The 25344-nt window shown below is 43.9% G+C and overlaps 1 protein-coding gene across 4 annotated transcripts; it reads right to left on the bottom strand.

Annotated features, from left to right (window-relative positions):
* Nucleotides 1–8663: 8663 nt before the first annotated feature.
* Nucleotides 8664–21381, bottom strand: LOC138799480 (uncharacterized). Of its 4 annotated transcripts, none has more exons than XM_069980719.1 (9): nt 21313–21381; nt 20276–20350; nt 19509–19620; nt 19299–19409; nt 17795–17877; nt 16342–16453; nt 15838–16101; nt 10830–10986; nt 8664–10736 (listed from the first exon to the last, which is right to left on the bottom strand). In XM_069980719.1, the coding sequence occupies exons 3-9, from the start codon at nt 19579–19581 to the stop codon at nt 9851–9853; spliced, it is 1686 nt and encodes a 561-aa protein (XP_069836820.1). In that variant the 5' UTR covers nt 19582–19620; nt 20276–20350; nt 21313–21381; the 3' UTR covers nt 8664–9850. The 4 variants fall into 4 exon arrangements, with proteins under 4 accessions (XP_069836820.1, XP_069836819.1, XP_069836821.1 ...); XM_069980718.1 differs by having other exon boundaries at nt 21309–21380; XM_069980720.1 differs by lacking the exon at nt 21313–21381 and adding an exon at nt 21198–21276.
* Nucleotides 21382–25344: the final 3963 nt, after the last annotated feature.

The following is a 25344-nucleotide window of genomic DNA, read 5'->3' as shown; positions in this document are numbered from 1 at the left end:
ATTTTCTGGAGGGGTTTTCTGCCTGGAGAGACACAGGAATTAGGAGGGTAGTGCAGTTGTATGATGGCAGACAGCTGAAGCGGTTTGACCAGCTGCAGAGTCAATTTGTGCTGCCCCATGCTCAGTTTTACAAATATCTACAGCTCCGCCATGCATGTGAAGCGGAAGGGGACATACTGACTTCAGATGTACATTATATGCCACCTATGAACATTGTAGGGGATTCTGAATCCACTAAGGGACTTATCTCCTGTCTATACCGACATATTATATCTAAGCACCTAGATAGATTTCCCCTTCAACTGCGGGAGAAATGGGAGGTAGACATAGGCCCTATAGAGGAAGGTCAATGGACGGAAATAGTGGAAATGACACCTAAATTGTCCTTAGGGGAGCAGCATAGGCTATCACACCTTTACCTGCTACACCGGGTATATCGCACACCACAGTTCCTCTTCCGTATAGGGGTTCGGGATACGCCCATGTGCCAACGTTGTCATGTCCATGAAGGGGGGATACTACATATGTTTTGGCGCTGTCCCAAGCTGTTCCGCTATTGGAGAGGGGTGGCGTCGGCCATTCAAAAAGCATACTCAGTGGCACTGCAACAGTCTCCTCTGGTCTATGTGTTAGGATACGTGGAAGACGTAGCGTTACCCGCTGCAGAACAACTTGCAGTAGCCCGTACTCTATTTATGGCGCGTAAACTCATTGCGCAGCATTGGTTGGACGAGACCCCTCCCTCGGTTTCGGAATTTGTGGGGAAGGTTAATTGGCTGATTGGCATGGAGAGGTACGCGTATGAACAACGAAAAGCATCTAAGAAATTTGAGAAGATCTGGGGAAAATGGTTGGCGACCCCTGGACTAGGGGCGGCTGGTTCTCACACATAGACTGGGAGGTGAGGTGGGCAGGGTGGAGGAATGATTTATGCTATCATTGCTTGTATCTTGTCTCCGCTGGCTGGTGAGAGGTGTGCAGGGCGTGGCTCAGTCAAGCTGCCTGGTCGTGCTTTACCTTTATTTGCCCTTGATGAACATTCTTCAATTGCAGACCCACTCACGTGGTGGGAGGAGGTCGAGAATCATGGTCTGCAGACTTTTATGTATACTCAACAAGGACTGTGGAACTGACAGGATTAAGGAATGGGGGGTGGGTTAGGGAGGGTTGGGGTCGGAGGGAGTGCCCTCTGGGGAGTTTTTGTTTGTTAATGAAAAATGCAAATATTTCAATAAAAATAATTTGGATTAAAAAAAAACCAGCCAGGTTTAAAAACCAAACAGCAGCAGCCTAGTAGTACCAGGGTGGGAAGGGTCATTTTTCTTGGCCCTCCCCAGCCTAATAATACTAGCCTGCTACTGCCCAGTCTCAGAGCGCCAAATTTGTTGCTCCAGGACTACTGATACCTGGCTCCTCCCAGTACCTCTGGTGCAGTGGGTACTGGGGTAATAATGGGGGGGGGGGGGGGGTTAGTGTTAGCCATTTTATACCAGCTAACACTAGGCCCCGACTTAGTAATGGATTCTGTCAGACAGCTTCCACTAATAAGGGCCCATTTACACAGAAAGATTATCTGATAGATTATCTGCCAAAGATTTGAAAGCAAAGCCAGGAATGGATTTGAAAAGAGGAGAAATCTCAGGCTTTTCTTTATGACCTGATCTCTGTTTATAGTCTGTTTCTGGCTTTGGCTTCAAATCTTTGGCAGATAATCTGTCAGATAATCTTTCTGTGTAAATGGACCCTTAGCCTGTAAGAAAAATAAAACACAACACAATAGAGAAACGTTTTTAATTCCAAAAAAAATACCCCTCCACACACCCCTCGTTGACCATTTTGTTAAAAAACAAAACTGGTCATCGATGTAGTCCAACGATTCCACCGCAGTCCTCTGGATACTGATATCGGAAAAAAACACACACAAATGACAGATGTTCTCCATCTTAGATTGCTGCTTACAGTCTCCCACGAAAGGGTTTAAGTTAGGATGCATTGCATTAACACTTAACCCTTTTGTGTTCCAGACAGAACATTGTGGTCCCCAGGGGGTTAAGTGAGAATGCATGCCATTTTCACTTAACCCCATGGGGCCACATTAATCTCACAGTGCACCCATCCCAGCAAGGAAGGGGGTTAATTGCCCCCCCCCCTTCCTTGCTGGGATGGATGCAGTGCTAGGGGGAGAAGGGGGACTTTCTTTATACTCACCTCTGATGTTTTCCTTCTTTACCAGAGCCTGGCACACTAAGCTACAAGTGTACTGGGCTCTGCCTCTTCAAATCTCAAAGCAGTGAATCTGATTAGCTGACATGACAAGGCACAAGTGTCACTTCAGCCAATCAGTGACTGAAGCAGTGTCCCTGCGCAGCAGCTGATTGCAAGAAGACAGGGAGGAGACCGGAGGGTAAGGGTGCCTTTACACAGAGAGATTTATCTGACAGATTTTTGCACCCAAAGCCAGGAGCAGACTTTAAACAGAGAACAGGTCATAAAGGAAACATTGAAATTTCTGCTCTTTTTAAATCCATTCCTGACTTTGGCTTTAGAAATCTGTCAGAAAAATCTCTCTGTGTAAAGGCACCCTTAATTAATTCTAGTCCGACATGTCAATTCTTTGAGCGGAGATGAGATGGGCCCTCCCCTAGAGGTGCCGTTTGGCACTGAGGCAGGCGGGATTCCACGGCGGAGAGCCACTTTTACTCAGTGTGAACATACCCTAAAAGCTATAGACACCAATACACAGTTTTTGTCTTTTTTTCCCTTAATGTAAAATGAAGCATCCATTTAGATTTCAATAAAAGATATGTCTGACAGACTTATAGGTCTGACTTTATCAAATCCTCAGAGGTTTCAGCGGTGAGAGCTGGAATAGCATCCTCCAAGTGGTCAGGAAGAGAGGACAGGGTTACTAGGTGCCTATGCTTATAAGGATTGAGTGAGGGATATCATAAATGTAAAACGCACAAGTGGGGGGTGGGAAATGGTGTACCATTTGGCTCATGTTATAATGGCTAATGACCAGGACCTTAGCCCATACTTTCCTTTGTGAACTGACAGGTACCTCTAGGGGGGACGTCATTTGTGAGAAGGGACCAGAAGGAGGGAACAAGTTGATGAGATGGACCTTGGGGTAGCAGGGGCACTTGTGTCTAGCCGCAGACGTAGATATTTAAGTTGCCCTGCTAAATAATACAGATAGCGGTCTAGTAGGGTTGAACATGCAAGGTCTTTTGGTTGCATGAGTTTTGCTAAAAGTAGTGTAGATCTAGAGGTGCCTAATATGAAGGATTTAATAGCGGAGTCTAGGTTGCAAAATAAATTTTCACTCATGGGTACAAAGATAGGGTATGTCTACACTACGGAATCCCTGCGGATCACCTGCTGCGGACTCTACAGCTCGCGGCAACTCTGCTCGCGGTATCTCCGCTGGTCCCATAGGCTTCATTCTATAATTTGGAAGATTCTGCCATCCGCCCACAGAATGAGCAGGGGCAAGCGGAATCTGCAGCGGGTGATCCGCTGGGATGCCATAGTGTGGACCCATATGTTGGAAAACATTATAAACGTTTAGGAGTACCACCACTTTGAGTCAAATGACTCGACCAACCATTGAAAGGGGCAGGAAACTCCACCTACAGTGTTCTAACAAGGGTTCCATGTTGAGAGGTTTGGAATCAGACACATTTATGCAGCAGGTCAGCAGCTGTCCTCTATAATGTACTAAAGATACTTGTAATGGTAAAATTCTCAGATCTGCGTGCGAAGTGTAAAATTGTGATAGCTAGATGACTAGGTCAAATATACTGTAAAATATGTACTGTAAACGTTTAGAAAACTGCCAATTTTGCAAGTTTTCCCACTTACAAAGAATGAAGAGGTCTGTAATTTTTTTGAAGGTTCAATTCAACTGTGAGAGAATCTATTATGGCTAGGCCACTCATTGAAATGCTTCTTATGAAGCCACTCTTTAGTTGCCCTGTCTGTGTGTTTTGGGTCATTTGATAGCTATACTTCCTGTGTGTAACATGTTGAAGGGGCTATATATTTTCTGATTTTTAACCACTACTCCTTGTGCTTATCATTACTGCAAATATGCAAACCATCAGTGACAATAACTGAGGATTATCAGAAGAATATGCATCTTGCATGAGAATTTTGGCACAAGAATGTGTTTTTAACATTTTTTGTTATACTTATCAATTTTCTTATAAATGAGTCACTAAAAGTTTTAGTCTGGTTCCTAAGGGGGCTCTATTCCCTGGGCGACAGGTGTTAGTAGTCATATTGGTCCCCCAAGCTCAGACTAGTAGGATGTGTGATTATTTTGGGTCATTGTCATGCTGAAAGATGCAGCCACTACCCATCTTCAATGCTTTTACTGAGGAAAGGAGGTTGTTGGCCAAAATCTTGCGAGGCATCACCCGTCCATTCAATGCAATGCAGTTGTGCTGTCCCAATAGCAGAAAAGCACCCCCAAAGTATGAGGTTTCCAATCCCATGCTTCACAGTTGGGACTGTGTTCTTGGGGTTGTAAGCATCCTTCTTCCTCCAAACACGAGGAGTGAAGTTAATACAAAAAAATTCTATTTTGGTCTCACCTGACCACATAACCTTCTCCCATGCCTCCTCTGGATCATCCAGATAGTCAATGGCGAACTTCAAAAGGGCCTAGACATGTGCTGGTGTGAGCCTTGCATGTCCTGCAGATCCCTTAATCCCTTCCTTTCTGGAGTGGGTGCATTCAGGGTGGCATTTTAAGCCGACCATGGACTTCAGCGGTAAAGTCCATGTTCGGGTAAAAATACCAACCTGAAAATGACAAAAGTTAAGAGAATACAAAGTCAATAACGCCATAATAAATGCCAAACAAAAAGTGTGTGTGTGAGGGCATCCTAAAAGCTTGCTTCCCCCACAAAGTCACATAAGCAGTAAAAGCCTGTTCCTCTAGCATGTAGTATGCCAGACAAGATGGGGATAAGCATCCTAACGGCAGCTCCATAGACAATAAATAGAGCTGTTGGACCCCCACCAAACTGGTTAAAGGGGTTATCCAGTACTACAAAAACTTGGCTCCTTTTGCACCGCTCAAGTCTTCAGTTTGGGTAGGGTTTGAAACTCAGTTTCATTGAAGTAAATGGAGCTTAATTGCAAACCACACCTGAACTGGAGACAAAAGTGGGGCATAAGTGGCCATGTTTTTGTAGCGCTGAATAACCCCTTAAACCTCTTGGGGAAATATGACGTACCCGTACGTCATACTGTATGTCCGGAAGAGGTGTTCAGAGCTGGGCCGCGCGGCGACCCCGCTCTGAACCGCTGCGATTATATACAGCATAGATCAATGAGAGATCTGAGTGCATATACTAGAAGTCCCCCAGGGGGGCTATAAGTGTTGTTGTTAGTAAAAAGCCCCCTCCCCTAAAAAAAGTTTGAATCACCCCCCTTTTCCCATGTTATAAATAAAAATAAATAAATAAACATGTTTGGTATCGCCATCTGCGTAATCGCCCGAACTATTAATTAATCACGTTACTGATCTCGCACGGTAAACGGCGTAAGCGGAAAAAAAATCCCATAGTGCAAAATTGCGCATTTTTGGTCGCATCAAATCCAGAAAAAATGTAATAAAAAGTGATCAAAAGTTGTATATGCGCAATCAAGGTACCGATCGAAACAACACATCATGGCGCAAAAAATGACACCTCACACAGCCCCATAGACCAAAAGATAAAAGTGTTATAAGCCTGGGAACGGAGCGATTTTAAGAACATATATTTGTTAACAATGGTTTGAATTTTTTACAGGTCATCAGATAAAAGAAAAGTTATACATGTTATATATCGTTGTAATTGTAACAACTTGAGGAACATGCATAACAAGTCAGTTTTACCCCAGGGCGAATGGCGTAATAACAAAATACCCAAATAAAAGAAATGCGTTTTTTTGTTCAATTTCACCACACATTGAATTTTTTTCTGGTTTCGCAGTGTACTTTATGCAAAAATTCAGCCTGTCATTGCAAAGTACAATTAGTGACGCAAAAAATAAGGGCGCATGTGGGTTTCTAGGTGGAAAAATGCAAGTGCTATGGCCTTTTAAACACAAGAAGGAAAAAACGAAAACGCAAAAACTAAAATTGGCCCCGTCCTTAAGGGGTTAAAGGACAACTCCGGCCAAAAGCATTTTTTAATATGTTATTAGTTATGGAAAGTTAGACCAATTTGTAATGTACATTAATTATGGGAAATGCACATTTACTGCTATTTCCCTTAATTTAGTAGATCATGGAGACTTCAAATTCTCAGAAATTTCATGACGTCATGAATCAGGGCTTAATTCCAATGTAGTGTCCACCAGTTGGCGCACCATACATAAAGAATTCAATGAGTACCATTGATTTCTATATATAGTGCGCCCCTGCTGGACACTCCATTGGAATCAATTGCTGTCTATAGAACAGGTCAGTCTGCACATATATACACTGTACTACTCCCCCATCATTTGCTCATAGTATAAGCAGATGACGGGGGAGTAGCACCAGGGCCATCCCCAATCCGGCCCCCCCGCTGCCGCCACATATGCCCTGGTACTACATCCCCATCATCTGCTCATACTATGAGCAGATGATGGAAAAGTAGTACCAGGGCTATCCCCATCACCGCCCCTGCTGTCATTCGTACGTCCGGTCCGCTGCTGTAATTGAGGCCCCAGTCTCAGGGGGGAAGTAGGCCCTGGTACTACTCCCCCAGTACAGTGTATATAGTAGGAGTAGGAGTAGTACAGTGTATATATGTGCAGATTGAGCTGTTCCATAGACAGCCATTGATTCCAATGGAGTGTCCAGCAGGGGCGCACTATATATAGAAGTCAATGGTACTCATTGAATTCTATATATAGTGCGCCCCCTGCTGGACACTCCATTGGAATTACACCCTGGTTCGTGACGTCACGGTATTTCTGATAATTTGAAGTCTCCATGATCTACTAAATTAAAGGAAATAGCAGTAAATATGCGTTTCCCATAATTAAAGTGACTCTGTACCCACAATCTGACCCCCCCAAACCGCTTGTACCTTCGGATAGCTGCTTTTAATCCAAAATCTGTCCTGCGGTCCGTTTGGCAGGTGATGCAGTTATTGTCATAAAAAATTACTTTTAAAATTGCAGCTCCGTGCCCTACGGGCGTATCTGTGCACTAACTTTGCACCACCCCTCCGTCCCTCCTCCCCGCCTTCCTCATGATTAGGAATGCTCCAGGCAGATTGCCTATTATTCACCATCTGTGTTACCACAGCACATGGGCTGGGTCATTAAGACACCTGTGCAATGTTCAAACAGAAGTAAATGTTCCAGTGGCATTCCTAATAATGAAGAGGGTGGGGAGGAGGGACGGAGGGGTGGTGCAAAGCTAGGGCTTTCTTTTTTTTTCTTAATTTTTTTTTTTTTTGTTAACCCCCCCCCCCCCCCCCGGACATGGGTGGTGGTGTCGATAGGTCGGCCAGGGTGAGCTTCTGTCAGAGACAGCCTGTGTCACACATGCTGGAAGCTCACAGTGCAGCTCAGCAGTGCCCGTACTTCTTCCCTGGTGGCAGCGCGATGTCACATCATGTGCGCCGCCAAGCAGGGAGGAGGTTCGGGTTCGGGCACCGAGGGGCTGCACTGTGAGCTTCCGGCCTGTGTGACACAGGCTGTCTCTGCCAGAAGCTCACCGCGGCCCTGCATTGGGGGCCCTTCCATCTTCTCACCCTGCCCCCCAGCTACTCCCCCTCCCCTTGTCCCCCCAGCTTCACTGCGTCCCATCTTCTCCAGCTACTCCCCCTGCCCCCCAGCTACTCCCCCTTTCCCCCCAGCTTCTCCCCCTACCCCTGTACCCCCAGCTTCTCCCCGTCGCCCCAGCTGCTCCCCTTGCCCCCAGCTTCTCCCCGTCATCCTAGCTGCTCCCCCTGCCCCGTCACCCCAGCTGTTCCCCGTCACCCCAGCTGCTCCCCAGCTTCTTTCCCTCCCCCACCACCCTCAGCTGTTCCCCCTGCGACCCCCAGCTGACTCCCTTCCCCAGTCACCCCCAGCTGCCTCCCTCTGCCTCCCCAGATTCTCCCCCTGCCACCCCTAGCTGCTCCCCCTCCCCGTCACTCCAGATGCCCGCCTGCAGGCGAGTTGTGGTCGGAGAAGTCTTCATGATGCTGCACCAGATGGAGAAGAAAGCAAAAAGTGAGCAACGGCAATGGGAGAAGACGTCACCTGTGAGTCATTAGTAACTGCACTGTAATCACTTCTACAGTGTGCAGAGCCTGTGTACCATTGGGGTCTATAAGGGTCAGTGTATGGTTTGTGGTAGTGTACTGACACAGCCTTGCGGTCACTACAGTACACTAGCGCAAACTTTTAAACTAGAATCCAACTACAACAGCTGCAGGCACTACAACTCCCAGCATATCCTGAGGGCTGCAGACTGTCAGTACATGCTGGGAGTTGTAGTGCCTGCAGCTGTTGTAGTTGGTCCTATGTGCATTATACACTGGATGCTTTGTGGCATATCAAAATACATAGATCTGTGGGGGCTTAGTGTAGGGAAGTGACCCCAGAACATCACTAATAGGGGACAGAACAAAAACATCTACCCCTATCCCCTATTAGTGTTGTTCTGGGGTCACTTCCCTACACTGAGCCCCCACAGATCTACAGTATGTATTCTTATATGTCACAAAGCATCTAGTGTATAGGACCCAACTACCACAGCTCCAGGCACTACAACTCCCAGCATGTACTGACAGTCTGCAGCCCTCAGGAAATGCTGGGAGTTGTAGTACAGTGTAGACAGATGTATTTCTGGACCTTCAGGGTTGATGGTTGTCACCCACAGATTGCAGCCACCAGGAGACTCTGCACACAGTGATTTATTAAATCCACTCAGAAACTACAACTCCCAGCATACCCTGAGAGCTGTATAAATGGAGGGTATTCTGAGAGTTTTAGTTAGACTGAAAATGTTATTCACAAGGGATTTGTCACAGATACAGATGAATCCAGGCGGTGGCGCCTCAGCATGCAAAGTGCCTAGGGCAGCATGAACTCTAAATACAGGCCTGGGTACAGAGTCGCTTTAATGAACATTACACATTTGTCTAACTTTCCATAACTAATAACATATTAAAAAATGCTTTTGGCCGAACTTCTCCTTTAATATCACTGGATACGGAATAACTTACTGAGATAGGAATATCTCTTTAAATAAAATTCTTCCTTAAGAAATTATAAAAATTTTAAAACTTTTCAACAACACAGCCAATTGGCTGAGCTGGAAGCCATGTGATGCGATCCAGCCAATGAAAAGGCTGCTGATGCGCACATGCACCAAAAGCTTTTTCTCTCCCATTTATTACAGAGGAACCTGGACCAGAAGAACCAAATACGCTGACAGGAACAGTGACCGGCAGGAGTTTCGAATGGCTGGTGGATGGATGGTGAGTATAAGATCCATGTCTGTCAGATTTTTCTTTTTCCCCTGGTGCTGGGGTTGTCCTTTTATTAATTTATTGATCTGGTGTCATTTTATTTTCTTCTCTCCAAGTTTGTTGTAACTTAACCCATCACATTCTGTGCCCTCAGGCTCACAGAAAGAAAACATTTTGGCCAGTATGACTAGGTGCACACATTTTAAGCTTTGTTCCATTTAAGTTGCTTCCACTCCTAGTTTTGGTACAAATACTGACCAAAATAACACTCAAAATACTGTATGTGCACATGACCTAAATGTGAACGATAAATTATTATTATTTTTTGCCTTGGAAACAAAAGAATTACATTGTCAAAGAATCTGCACTGAGAAGACGAAAGGTTAGTGTTAGGACTATTATTGTGACTGAGGCTGTGATGTGGAATGTGTGGCTAGAGAAGTAGAACCATAGGCAGTAAGACATGGTGGAGGGGGGGAAATGTGAACATGGTCAGAAGAAGAGGGAGAGGAAGAAGGAATTTTAGCAGATGATAACAGGGAGTTATATGAACGATTAGAGGGAAAAGAGGCTTGAGATCTGGGTTCCTGTTGGGAATTAAATGCATAGCTGGACTGGGAGGGAGAGTCTGGGATATAACCTGTAGAAGAATGTGAATGGTTTGAAGTGAGTCGGGGAAAAGAATGTGAAGAAGGAGGGGACTGGGGGTATGAAGTTTGGGTGTGTTGGGGAGAGCCTGAAAGGCCATAGTGCAGCTCATTTAATTGTTGGTATGCAGCCAGTGGAGATGTGAACTCAACATCCATAGGTGGTGCTGTTAATGAAGGGCGGGCCAACTTCACTTGGTCTAGTAATCCAAGGACATTTTCAGGATCATTTGGAGGAATACAGGCCTCTATGAGGGTGTGAATGCTCGACCGCAGCAACAGCCTCCAACTCTCTGGAACTTTTCGGATATAGCTTCCTAGGCTGCGGACAAATGCATCCTCAGAGTCCTCCTCAATATTTCGTTGCAGGTAGGCCAAAACCTGGCTATCTACTGTATCCACACTAGCCGAGCAGGAATTACCCTTCTTGTCTTTTCTTCCCCTGAACTGGAGTGGCAAAACACATTGGTAAGCTGATGTGGCAGGGGTGGGGGGCTCTTCAGAGAATGATCTACCACTGTCACTAGGATCTGATGCACCTCCTGCTGGTGTAGATGCTGGTATTTCCAGCTCAGACTCCCCCATCTGAGGTTCCTGGGCTGTTTGGACATCTGCCTCTGCTCCGTTACTTACTGCTCTGAAGCATGAAAAACAAAAAAAATCCTTTAAGCCTTTATGACTGTGACAAAAAAGTAAAAAAAGAATGTTTGTAAAAAGGAACATAACTTACGGCCGAAGATCCAAAACAGGCACGAGAAACATTAGCTCTTCTAGATAGACATATGGTTTCTTACTGGGAGGAACCGCCCCATTTTGAAACTCTCGTTGCACAATCTCTCTGCGAAACTGGTCGCGAGCACTACGCCACCTCCTTCGCACGTCATTATCTACGAAGGATTATAACACAAAACTAGGAATAATTATAAACTATAAAGCTATACTGGAATCCATCATTTCAAATAAGATCACCATGTCTTCCTCTATAGTTTGCAGCAAAATCCGTTGTGAATCCTGATAGTGAACTTTAATAGGGTTACATACTCACAGCAGAATTTTCATTCCGCTGCGAGTATGTAACCCGGCCCCTTTAACCCCCCCTCAGCCCACAGCATACATTACCTGCTTGGCGCCGCGGCTGCATGTGAGGCTCCCATCTCCCGTCTATCACGTTCAGCCAATCAGTGCATATCAGCACTAATTGGCTGAGTGGGACCAACAGGAGCCTTACCATGCAGCCGTGGCACCAAGCAGATAATGTATACTGTGGGCTGAGGAGGGTTCAAGGGGACGGGTTACATACTCGCAGCGGAATAAAAATTCTGCTGTGGGTATGTAACCCTATTGAAGTGGATTTCACTACAAACTCGCAGCGTCAAATCCGAACCTGATACATGTGAAGCTACCCTAAAGTAGAACTGTCTTAGTTGCCCCAAGCTACCAATCAGATTCCATCTTTCATTTTTCAAAGAATCTGAGGAATGAAAAGGAGATTGGTTGTTAGAGGCAACTAAGACAGTTCTACTTTACACCAGTTTGATAAGTCTCCCCCTTAGTATTTTAGGTTTAGGGCCATTCACATGCATCTTTTTTGGAGGTGGCATTGTCTTTAAATATTTGCCCCTTTTTTGGCTGTGTGAGATAGGCCTCCCCAAGTACAAATTTATCTTGCTACTCATTTGTTCCAAGTAATGGGCTAAAGCTGCCAAAGAGAACATTGGGTTCAAAGTAAACATGCACCTATCTCTTGCTCCCCTCTTCTAGCACTAAACTAGTTAAAAGCATCTCTATCAACTCCTTAGGAACCCATCCTATACTAGGTTTGGGGAAGAAAGAGGGTCCGGATAAAATATGTGTTTTTTGCTGCACCCAAAAACAAAGGAGGGTTTGCACTTCCAAATTTACGTTTATATTTTCTTGCTTCTCACTTTGCAAATATTACGAAGGGGGTGAAAATATTAGTTCCCGAGTTATTGTTGGATAGGAGCACGTTTGGGGATTGATATGAATTCCTGGAATCAGGGTCTCTTGATCAGGGTCACTTCAGGGACTCTTGACTTTGTTTACTAATTGATAAAGTTTGGAATAAGACTAGACGTTGGTGTGAAGTAGTTTAGACTTCACTCCGATTTGGCACACTCACTATTTTCCTGAGTTTATTAAAATTTGTAATAGCGCCTTTTGGAAAAATAGAGGTATCCTCAAGATGGAAAAGTTGTCGATGGCAAACTGCGTCCCTTTCAGGAGCTTAAGGATGTATATGATTTGGCTCATAAGCACTTGTATTTTTACAATCAATTATTGCATGCTAGGGAGAAATCAATTAATGATAAGGTATTTTCGGTTGTTTGTTCTTTTAGATTTTAATAGCACTTTTAGATTTTGATATGAAGAAGAAAAGAGTGTCGTTTGTGTATAAAACACTAATTAACACGAGAGCACTGGTGAAAAGTGGTGCGAGCTCCAGGTGGGAGAGCAACAGTGGGATTGTATTCTGGGCAATATGGATAAAGTTTCTTTAAATGAAGCTCATAAACTAATTCCGTTTCGTATCATTCATTTAGGCTATTACTCCCCTTTGCAACTACATAGAATGGGGATCAGAGATAATGCTACTTGTCCTAGATGTGGCGCTAATGGAGCCGACTTACTGCATATGTTCTGGTCCTGTACGCTGATCTATAATAATTGGTGTGAAGTTCTTGATAGATAGATAGATACTAAACTTTACTGCTCGATTCCTCGCAACCCCCTTGTAGCTATCCTGGGCGATATAACAGCAATAAAAGAGAACCGGTATTTGATAACTAAAGTATTGTTCTACGCACGCCTTAAGATTCTTAGTTAATGGTTTTCCCCTGGGTCACCTTCCAAATCTGAATGGCTAAACTCTCTAGACATTGTCAAGAGGTATGAGTTGATATGATTCCAATCCAAAAGAGAAGGAATGGTTAAAGAGGTCTTCCAAGATTTTTAGGTTTTTTCAAAAAACATCTAGCATTATTGCCTAAGTCAAGAAAAACCTCCCCATATACTTTTTTCTTCTCTATCAGGTTCTCTTGAGATGAAACAGCTCTTTTTATATCTTGTATTGTTTGTTTACAAGCTGCTCTGTCTGTTTACTTACACAGCACACCCAGTGGCCAGAGTTGGAATTGCAGTGTATAACAAGCTAATCAAATACCTCATGTGCTGCAGGCCAGGTTCACACCTGTATGTAAAAACAACGTCCGTATTTCATAACAATGGCCGTAGTTTTTACATAGCGTGAACCTGGGCTAAGGCATAGGCTTTCTTACCTAACCAAAATAAAATCATGTCAAATTGTAACATTGAAACATTATAATGAACTGACTAAAATATATATCTTTTAAATTTTTAATTCTTTTTATTTATTAAGAATTAGATCTATTTTTGGACTATTTTCCTCCTGCTTCCACAGCTTCTGCCTATGGTGCAGTGGTAAATATCAGGATTACTCTGCTAACTGACCAGGGTTCAGGTCCTGTGACAGTTTTTTATTTTATTTTTCCCCGTCTTAGGGCCCGTTCACATAAAGTAAGAATGGCGGAATTGTCCGCCACAGAATGCCGCCAGCCTAAGTGTCATAATGATGCTGTATGGGAGGTGCGCGCTGCTCCTCTCCCCGTGCTGAAGAATTAACATGTTCATTCTTCATTGCCGAGAGATGCAACACGCACGCCTCCCATAGACTGTCATTATGACACTTAGGCTGGCGGCATTCTGTGGCGGACAATTCCGCCATTCTTACTCTGTGTGAATGGGCCCTTATTTTCGAATGATGGCTTGTGCTAAACATTCTGGCTATTGTAGTTCCTCTGCTAAGAAGAAACACTGAGGGTATTATACAAACATGATGAATTTTCAAAGAAAATGCTCCACTGACAATATCTATTGACTCTATTCCTTATAAAAGTACCATGGATATCTGTATACATGTATTACCTAACCAACACCAATTCATATTTGCCACCATAATAATAAAAAATTATATATATATATATATATATATATATATATATATATATATATATAGGCAAATAGACTTCATTTTATATTTATTTATAGATTTGGTTAGGTAATACATGTATACAGATATCCACAAGTGTTCTGCCACACAGAGATCCTCTCCACCCCTGTCCCGACCTCCTCCCTCCACACAGATATAGGGAGGACGCCAGCAGCAGCTCTATCTATAGGAAAGTTCACACTGACATCACATGAGCCCTGTGTGTGGAGGGGGAGGGGTGGCTTAGGACGGGGTGGAGATGATTTCTGTGTTGTGCCAGAGAGAGCTATCAGATCGGCAGCAGCACAAACACACAGCAATCCCCCTCCCAGAGTGACTCTCACTGCTCCTGGTCAGGAAGGGATACAGCCTGCTGCAGCAGAGTGTAATTCACTCTGGGGACGGAGAGACACTGTAGAAGTCTGTGCTGCCGCCCAGAGCCAATCAGAAAGCATCAATACCAGAGTCCCTCCCCCTCTCCACACACAGGACTCAGCAGCTTTCAGCTATAGCAGAGGACACATACAGACACAGGAGTGACGACACCGAACCGGAAACACTGTGTTTCTGGTCCGGGATAAGCCAGGAAGCCAGAAGCTCAGGAGCAGGCAAGTCATGTGACCAGCAGGGGGATCTCCAAGAGCCTACAAGTAATGATAGGGAAGTATATTAGAAAAGGGTTAACCTTGGTTAACCCTTTCCTAATACCAAAAATCAATTTTTCCTGGAAAACCCCTTTAAGTTCTCGAAGAAATGGGGAAATTGGTAACAATAATTCTGTGTCTCCTGTGTTTTTGTTTTTTTTTTCTTCTGTTTCCCTCTCCTTGGTTGGGGTGGGTGGGGGTTTGGGTTGGTACAGGTATAGGTATTATGATATTTGGAGGGAAAGGGAGACCCAAATTATATGTGGAATGGTGATGTTATGTAAAGTGTGTGTTTAATTCCCTCTGGGATGACAAACCGTTTTCTGTCAATATGATGTGGATTCCCTCCCTTCCTGGTTTTATTGTATTGAATTGTTTAAATGTTATTTTACTTTTTGTTAATGAAAGCAAAAGAAATAAAATAATAAAAAAAACATGTGCCTATCTTCTAGCACTAAACTAGTTAAAAGCATCTCTATCAACTCCTTAGAAACCCATCCTATACTAGGTCCAGTGAGTACATGCTTCTTCATCTCACTAGTATGCTACCACATTCTTCCTCAATTTTCTTCTAAGGCCTTATTCACACATTCAGTGATTTTTCAGGTCCGCTATTTTTACTCTGAAATAAAGTCCATAATTGCATTCATATCTGCAAAAATTTTACTGGTAAGACTGGCAAAACAAAAATTTAACTAGTTTTCTTAGAATTGATCTGCATCTTTCATGGATGTCACAAATGTGACGTCCGGGAAAAAAATGGACCCAATCACAATCTACACTAGGACATGTCTTATATTTTCAGTTAACAGGTTGCGGATCCATGAAAAAGTGGAATGTGTGAATAGCCCAATAAAAATCAATGGATCCATGCATGGTTTCTAAGATCAATTAAGACATTCAAAGCAGCAGATCAAGTACACAGTCAGTGTCAGTCTGATAAGACTGTTGACAAATGTGGCACTTTAAGAATGTTTTAATGTACTCTTCCTACTACAAAAGCTACAGGGGTAAGGTAACAAGACAGTGAATCAGTTGTGTATTGACAGTACATTACTCTGACTTACCAAGGATCCCTTTATCTCTGCTATCAAAGCTATCCCACTCTGGGTACAAATAGCGGCACACGGATGACCAGGCAGCTGTCTTCCCCTGGCGGTCACTATATCCACGATGTGAGGGATCCCAGAGCTCAGGATGACTCTGCACTGCAGAAATAAGATCCTTCACCCTCAGCTCCATTCTTCTGAGGCGAGAAACTTTTGCATTTTGACTCTCGATGAAACAAATGGGAAGACTGTTGGTCTGTTTCCTGTGGCGCCGCCTAGCCACTAAAGAAAAAGGAGACATAGGTGAAATTAGGAGGGTGAATATTCTCTTCAGACCTCACTGACCTCTAAAACGAGAGTACAGGCTAAATGATGCAATGATTAAGGCAGTTTCAGACTCCTGCCCCCCTACCAGACAATAGTAAAACAATGTATAACCGGGGTAAAGTGAAGAATAAGAGGTTGTTGTTGGGGCTTAATGTAAAGTACATGTGACTTGTTTTTGCACTCAGTGGCTTTTACCTGGGCTTGTATTTTTTGGAAGCTCTTCCTCTTCAATAGTCACAAGTATCACCTCCTTCTCATCTTTTGCCTCCTCCTTAACAATGATTTCAAAATCACTGAAATGTTCACCCTGAATGTTTCAGAGAAAAAAAAAGTGACCAAATATACAAAGCAATTTGTTTCTATATCATTGCTCTCCAACTGCACATGCTGCACTTGTTTTACATGGGTGCAATGTTTTAAAAGTGGATTGACAAGGTATACAGAGCTGTTACACATTAAACAAAGCCTAAAATTCTGGAGCATAAAGACCGAAACCACATGTCTTAGGGTCACATTACATACCCGATAACTGGGTGTAAGTGAGCGCCGATCTGCTCGGTTGCTGCTCGCTTACTGAACCCATATACGGCCTAATAAAAATAATCATGCAGCAAGGGCTGCATGGATATCAATAGTAATGTCTGTGCAGCCCTTGTAAAATAATAAACTATACATACCTCTCCGTGCTCTCAGATGTCCTGCCAACTTCGGCACACTCCACCGCACTGTCAGGCCACTCAGCCAATCACTGGCCACGGCACTTTCCCTGTGATTTACTGAGCGGCCTGTCACTTTAGATAATGCCGGGAGCAGGCTGAAGCTAGCAGGACATCGGAGAGCGTATGTATACATGGGTATGTATAGGTTTTATTTATTAGTGATGCGTGGTCGATGGCCAATGATTTTCGGTCAGGGCCAAAAGACACGATCACCCAACGATCACTGTCTTTATTACATGGAGCGATGATTTACCGAATCGGCCTGATAGCAATGGGGAGGGGGACAGCAGGAAAAAACAGAAAGGAGGAACGCTATAAGGGAAAGGGACCAAATGGTTAGGAGAGGAGGAGAAAAAAAAGCAGGCAACTAAGTACTTGTGTGCGAGACAGGCCCATAGACTTTCTATCTTCTGTCTTAGGAACAGTGCAGGGAATGAATGTCCTTAGCATGCACTTCTCCCAGCTGAACACCCAGACCCAACTGATCAACACTGATGTCTTGATGAGATGTATCTAGGCCTAGGCCTTAAAATGGTATGAAAACAAGAGGTATGGAAAGGCTAAAAATAATAAGATGAAATTTTGAAATTTCCAGCTTAGCCACAGCCCTTTTAATGTGCAGAATATAACCACAATACAGCTTGAACAAACAAAATTTTACAAAAATTGGAACTGTCAGTCCATAGAAAAATATACTATTATATTCCAGAGGTTTTCCAAACAATATTGGCTATAAAAATATAATAATAGCTACAATAATCTACTACTAAATACGCTATAAATGTGTGAGGTAGGGATGAAAAGAACAGTTCAAGGCCTCGACAATTGGCTGATTATTCCAATATCTTATAATCATCTTCCTTGTCATAAAAATGTGTACCAATAAAAAACCCAATACAAAACCACAGTTTTCTGGACCTGGCATTTACCTGGTTATCCTGTAGGATGCTGTGATCTTCTTGGAAATAAGGACTGGGGCATCTCTCGGGCATATTTCTCTTGCTGGACCCACCTGGATTACAGATAAAATATATTCATACGAATAAATGAAAAGCACTGTAAATTTATAAGGAAGGTCTTTAGCATCTACAATAAATGGCACTGCAGATGATGATAAAGGATATTTCTCTTCCTTGTCCTTTACAGCATCATTCTCATCACAAACACCATTTTACTCGCTTTAAAGGGGTACTCCAGTGAAAAAAAAAATGTTTTCAAATCAACTGGTGTCAGAAAGTTATCAGCCGATGGATGTTCTGCAGGAAGTGGTGTAGTCTTTCCAATCTGACACTGAACTTTCTCGTGCCACCTCTGTCTGTGTCGAGAACTGTCCAAAGCAGGAGAGGTTTTCTGTGGGGATTTGCTACTATTCTGGACAGTTCCAAACACAGAGAGAGGTGGCAGCAGAGAGCACAGTGTCAGACTGGAAATAATACACCAGTTCCTGCAAGACATATAGCAGCTGATAAGTACTGAAAACTTAAGATTTTGAAATAGAAGTAATTTACAAATCTATAGAACTTTCTGAAATTAGCTGATTTAAAAAAAATTGTTTTTCTCTGGAGTAGCCCTTTAACTCTGACCTCCATCTTAAAGGGAACCAATCACCCAGAAAATCAATGTAAAGACAAGGATATGTGCTGATAGATCACCCAGCACACTTCCCAAATATGCCCCTGTAACCTCTGTGCCCCCCTCAATTAGACAGTAATCTTACTTTGTTCAGGTCACGCGCTGTATGTAAATTTTTGCTAAGTAGTCCTGGTGGGCGTATGTAGTCCTGGTGGGCGTATGTAGTCACGGTCCGGGGGCGTATCTAGTCACGGTCCGGGGGCGTATGTAGTCACGGTCTGGGGCTGTAATCACGCCCAGAGGGGCGTGATTCGGAGGCTTGCGGTCCAGTGACGTCATCCGGCGGCTTGCGTTCCGCGTCGCGGCCGCGCTGACGTGTTCGGGAACCCGCGCATGCGCAGTACGTCAGCGTCGTCTCCCGCCGTACTGCGCATGCGCGGGTTCCCGAACACGTCGGTGCGGCCGCGACGCGGAACGCAAGCCGCCGGATGACGTCACTGGACCGCAAGCCTCCGAATCACGCCCCTCTGGGCGTGATTACAGCCCCGGACCGTGACTAGATACGCCCCAGGACCGTGACTAGATACGCCCCCGGACCGTGACTACATACGCCCACCAGGACTACATACGCCCACCAGGACTACTTAGCAAAAATTTACATACAGCGCGTGACCTGAACAAAGTAAGATTACTGTCTAATTGAGGGGGGCACAGAGGTTACAGGGGCATATTTGGGAAGTGTGCTGGGTGATCTATCAGCACATATCCTTGTCTTTACATTGATTTTCTGGGTGATTGGTTCCCTTTAAATAATCTATAAATGATACTGCAATACGTGGTTCAGCATACAGAACAGCTTACTTTTAGATGAGACCTTAGCTCGGTCAATGTGAAGATTATGAGACGATTGTGAGGCAGTGTGATTTTCTTCTGGTTTTCGACTCTTTAATGAATTCTTTTTACTGGATCTGTCTGTAGGAAACACACACAGTCACTAAATAGTGTACCTATGTCCTAGTCAGGGCAACGGTATTTCCCAAAAGCTATATAGCGTCAATTAATATCTCGTACTTGGTGATATGAGAGACTTGTGGTTTTCCATATTGAGGTCCTTGTGTCCTTCTAAATACTCCCAGTTCTCCATCAAGAAAAGAACCAAAACATCCTGACACCTTACAGGAACCTGACACACACAATGATATAGTCATTATCTAAACACATTACCGCTGTTTTTACTGTATAAGGCTGGGTTCACACTATGTATATTTCAGTCAGTATTGTGGTCCTCATATTGCAACCAAAACCAGGAGTGGATTAAAAACACAGAAAGGATCTGTTCACACAATGTTGAAATTGAGTGGATGGCCGCCATATAACAGTAAATAATGGCCATTATTTCAATATAACAGCCGTTGTTTTAAAATAACAGCAAATATTTGCCGTTAAATGGCAGCCATCCACTCAATTTCAACATTGTGTAAACAGAGCCTTTCTGTGTATTCAATCCACTCCTGGTTTTGGTTGCAATATGAGGACCACAATACTGACTGAAATATACGTAGTGTGAACCCAGCCTTAGGGTGTGTTCACACTGAGTAAAATAGGAGTACTTCCGTGGCGGGAACTCTCCGCATCTCAATAGGAAAGCATGTGCTCCTCCGCAGCCGCCGCTCTCCGCTCAAAGAAGTGACATGTCACTTCTTTAAGCGGAGAGCGACAGCTGAGGAGGAGCGCGCCTCTCCCATAGACAGGCTATGGGACACTGAGACGGGGGGATTCTGCCTATTTTACTCAGTGTGAACATACCCTATCAGGTCAATATTTCCAGTAATGCTCACCTCTCCAGTCAGCAGCTTGACGATCTGGTTGCTGAGTTCTAGGATCTTCTTCTTATTGTTTTATGTGGACTCATCCTTTTGACAGACACAAAAAAGGTAAATGTACACATCTAAAGGATAACTGGTAATAAATATATACATCATCTATCCATGCAACAGCCTTACAAGATAAAAAAAAAAAAAAGGAGCCCAGAACTGCAGCCAATCCAGGTCATAGAATACCAGGATCACTTAATAAGAACCATCCCTACCAACTTTCTGGCCGGTCTGAGAGGGACACTTAGGACTGATTCACACATCCATAGTCCTGCCTACAGCCATGGACAGGACTACAGATGAGTATATATATATTATATATTATATATACACACACACACACTTTTCCATTCCAAAATATAAGCAATTTAGAATTCTATTAGTCCAGTCTGGCCCCTTGTATGTGACAATTCTTGTTATAGAGAACGTGTCACTGACTGCCCTGCCACAGCATCCAGCATCCCAGCTATTGCCTGGACACAGCTAAGTATCTGCAAAAGAATTTTCACACACAAAAGGATCAGGACTGACTTATAAAATATGCTGCAAAACTGTATAAAATTGCTTAGATTTTATGATAAAAGGGCTTTTTACACATATAAACCGTATTGTGTGCGTTTACTATTACTGTGACACATCCATTTCCTCCTGCCTATCTATAATGGGCTCGGGGTCTAGAAATTCTAAAACGGCAGAATATATTTCTATCAGTCCTGGCACAATATGTATACTGTGTGTGGTATACTCCAACCCCAGGTCACAGAGGGCAGAGATCCCAATATGTAGCGCGCTCCCTAGTGTACAATGAGAGGTACTGCGATTACTCAGCACTATATGCTCTGACATCTCATTACTGTAGGGACGTTCTGAGGTAAATAGACTCCACCTTCTCACATACAGCGCAGCTCTTTCTATCCTTTTGCTGACCAGCTGTATACAGTACATAAGGATATGGAAGCGCAGAGGTAGCAGGAGCGTCTATTAGAAATGTAACAACCTACTGCCCGTCACATCAATGTCTTCCTATTTCTTCAGCCTGTTCGCCTCTTCCCTTCACTGACAACTTCCGGCTTCCGTAGACACGCGGTCGCCGGGTATCCTTCCTGGGCCGCTGATTGGCGGATTGTCTTGTTGTGCTTCGGTGCTTTGTGGGAGTTGTAGTTCTGCCCGAGGAGATGTTATTTATTCTTCCTAGTTGTGTAGGTATCAGCTCCCGATAGCCTTGCTGTTACTGCTGCTCCCCAGCTGACGTGGCACTGTGATACATGGGTGTGCCGCCTCCTGGGACGTGTAGTTCAGGAACAATAACTGTATTTTCCTCTTTTCTGTGTTTCTCTCCAGAGCAGCCTTTCTGAGCCGACTGCAACAATGTGACCTAAGCAACAGTGCTCTAGTGATCATCCTACCTTTATTTTAGCCATCCGTGGAGGAGATTCAGCTCAATCTAAGGGTATATTCACATGTCCGTTGTGCAGTCCGCAATTGCGGACAGAACATAGAACCTATGATATTCAATGGCCCCCTTCACACGTCCGTACGTGTGTACAGGGCCGCGATCTGTGCTGCAAAAAAAAAGAACATTCTGTAATGCGGACCGCATTTTGCCGCACAGATCGTTACGCTAATGAAGCGTCAATGTAGTGCGCCGTGAAGCACGGAGCACTACAGATGCACATTAGTAGTGCAGGCCGGGCTGTACTACTGATGTGTGAATGTAGCCTAAGGGTATGTGCACACTATGGAACCCCGACAGAACACTCGCAGCAGATGCTGCAGCTCCTGGCCGCACACATATTCACTCCTACCATAGGCTTCATTCTATGGTTTTCCAGATTCCACAAGCAGGTGTGAGCTGTGGAATCCACAGTAGGTGTTTCGTTGGGATTCCGTAGTGTGCACATACCAGAGGCGCAGTGCTGAATCTCAGAGAAAGATAAACACAATCAGAGGTCCAATGTGTGGAGTTTGTCCTGGAGGATAAGGCGCCGCAGTCCAAAATCAATATCAAAAGAGGATGGGAGTCGTAGTAGGTCTAATAAAACCATAATTATTGTAGGTAACGCGTTTCGAGGGGGTCCCTCTTCATCTGATGAATAGCATAAAACATAGCAGAATCCCCTAATGGAAATAAAATATAATTATTTTTTCCGCATTATTGTATCATTTTTAAAAGTGCAAATTAGTTAAGTATTTATACTAAATTTATTATATTTTAAATTTTACTATATTTATTATAAACAATATATTTATTTTTTATTTTTCTCATCATTGTACAAATTAACAAACTAATTTGGACCTGATTTGGAACTCTGTACTTTTAAAAATGCAATACAATAATGAGGGGAAAAAAAATTATATATATATATATATATATATATATATATATATATATATAAAATTTTTGCATTTCTATCAAGGGATTCATACCAAAGAAGAAACTGCTGGTGGGCTCTAGCCAGGTGATTTACCCCTAGACCACAGCTCAAACACATTTGGGCTCAGAGATTCAACTATATCTGAGTGTTTATTTCGGACGTAAACTGCCTACAGAGGACTGATCTGCAATCAGAGACACTGACTGACAGCTGAGCGAGCAGGAGACAGGGCAGCATTGATTATTCATGAAGAAGAGGGAGGATGAAGGATTGGTGAGGTGTGCCGGAGTGTGGCACAAACAACTCCTCTTTGACTCTTCATTATAGTAGGAGACCTGAGATTGTGTATAATCCTTTGCACTGACAAATTACCAAAAGGCACTCACTAGGGGAGTGCCAGCTACAGCACGCTGTTAACACCTTAGGTAGGGCCCAGATTCCCTTAAAAAAAAAAAAAGTGTAAAAATAGAAAAACAGAAACAATATTTGGTATTGCTTCATGCAGAGTTGTCCAAAATATTGAGATATATGGAATAATTTATCAAACCTAGTGCAAAGAAACCGTGGAGCAGTTGCACAGAGCAACTAATTAAAGGAGAAGTCCAGCACTTACTACTGCATCAAGTCTTCACTTTCAAGATAAAATGGTGATGTCATGACCCGACTCCCAGAGCTGTGCGGGCTGTGGCTACTGGAGAGGATGATGGCAGAGGGACACTGAGGGACACAGGGCACTGGAGGGACACTGAGCATCCTCCTGCCATCATCCTCTCCAGTAGCCACAGCCCGCACAGCTCTGGGAGTCAGGTCGTGACATCACCATCTTATCCAGGAAGTGAAGCCTTGATTTTTTTATCCAACTCACTATTCTGCGTGTTTCTATATTAGGCCCAGGTCTCCATACTAATAGTGACCACTAGATGGTGATGTTGTATTAAAGGACAACTCCCGCGGGACCCCCCCAAAAAAAAAAACACAGACACCATACTCACCATCTCTCCGGTGACGATCGCCACTCGATTCGCCCGCCGTCCGCCTCTCCGTCGCCGCCTTCCGCCATCCAGCGATGTCTCCAACTTCCGGGTCCAGGGGATGGAAAAGGCTGCCAGTGCGCTTGCGCACCGGCAGCCTTTTCATTGGCTGGAGCGCATCACATGGCTTTCAGCAAGCTCAGCCAATCAGGGCTGAGCAAGCTGGAAGCCATGTGATGCGCTCCAGCCAATGAAAAGGCTGCTGGTGCGCATGTGCACCAGCAGCCTTTTCATCCCCATTCACTTTGCATGAAGACGCCGAGGAGGAAGAAGACCCGGACCGCCCCTCGGCTCTGACGTCGTCGTCACCAGATGCCGCCCCGGAGAAGAGGACCGTGACGATCGTAATAGGTAATGTATAAATTCCTTAACTTCCGGGGTGGGGGGTCGGGGGTCCGAAAGTGGGGGAAGGGGGCCAGGCCGGGTATTTAACCACATTACAAAGTTATATAACTTTGTAATGTGTGTTAAATGAGCAAAAAAAATTTTTGTGGGAGTTGTCCTTTAACATCCACCTCATTCATCAATCCTCACACAACTTTGTTACTTAGGCTAGGTTCACACTGCGTTTTCAGCATCCGTTTAACGCATCCGTTTTTAAAAAAAAAAAACGCATGAAAAATGGATTGCAAAAAACGGATTCATTTGTGTGCATCCGTTTTTCCATTGACTTCCATTATAAAAAAAACGGATCCGTTTTTTTTGGCGGACCAAAAAACGTTGCTGACCCTATTTTTCTGGACGTTAAAGAAAAACGGATCCGTTAAACGGACGCTGAAAACGCAGTGTGAACCTAGCCTTACCACACTGATATCTTCGTCCCAGTTTGGTTTTGACCTCTGTGTTTTATGCCATATTCTATTCTGTGTAATTTTATGAATTCATATTTCTAAATAAAGACTTTTGTTATATTTTTCTATCTATTTGTGCAATTTCTTTTGTTGTTTTCTGGTTCATGTGTTGCACTATAGGACATTTTTGGCAGGACTTTTGTTGGGGTTGTCTGCAAAATGTTGAGAAAAAATACTGTGTGGGAACACAGCCTAAAACTGTTGAAACTATACTTACCTACAGAATAAACTTATGTGGCGGGGTTGGCTAAACATTACTTTTGTAATTCGCCTCCGCATTCTACTGGCTCCAATGGATCTTTGCCCCGGGACCAGCGCCCTGCAGATCGTTCCGAACGATCTCCCAATTCTTTGTGGTACGTGAGGAATCGAGAAGAGGGAGGATGTCCCTAAGGAACAAAGTAAAAGAAGGTCGTCCCTGCCACATATTTGATTTGTTTCCTACCCGTTTGGATCGTGCTGAGGGCGTAAGTTGGGAATAGCAGCCTGATGGAACGCTCTGCTGTATTTTTACTTGCTGTTCTTGCTATGTTCTATTTACAGTTACTGTTCCAATGAGAGGGGAGCTGTACCAGTTCTGGTAGATGACATTGTTAGGTCCTTTTGCTTCCCTACATTATGGGATGAAGGAAGCCAAGAGGTTATGTCTTTCCCTTCCAGTTTTAAGCTGGAGCCAGACAATAAGGGAAAGTGCCTGGTTTGAGATTCTTTTCTGTTTTTTTCTTATTTTATCCTTGTTGAATGTTTTTTTGTGTTCAGGGATTCAGTGTTTGTGT

The sequence above is a fragment of the Dendropsophus ebraccatus genome, chromosome 8 (genome assembly GCF_027789765.1).
Source record: "Dendropsophus ebraccatus isolate aDenEbr1 chromosome 8, aDenEbr1.pat, whole genome shotgun sequence".
Classification (NCBI taxonomy): domain Eukaryota; kingdom Metazoa; phylum Chordata; class Amphibia; order Anura; family Hylidae; genus Dendropsophus; species Dendropsophus ebraccatus.
This window is presented reverse-complemented; position numbering and strand designations above follow the sequence as displayed.

What these genes read in the sequence shown, in the direction of transcription:
- LOC138799480 (XM_069980719.1), bottom strand. Translation starts at nt 19,581, where the DNA reads ATGGAGAACTGGGAGTATTTAGAAGGACACAAGGACCTCAATATGGAA. An exon ending in CAAGTCTCTCATATCACCAA is followed by an intron (nt 19,410 to 19,508) that starts GTACGAGATATT and finishes TGTTTCCTACAG; the next exon opens with ACAGATCCAGTAAAAAGAAT. An exon ending in TCCAAAAAATACAAGCCCAG is followed by an intron (nt 16,102 to 16,341) that starts GTAAAAGCCACT and finishes CTTTTTCTTTAG; the next exon opens with TGGCTAGGCGGCGCCACAGG.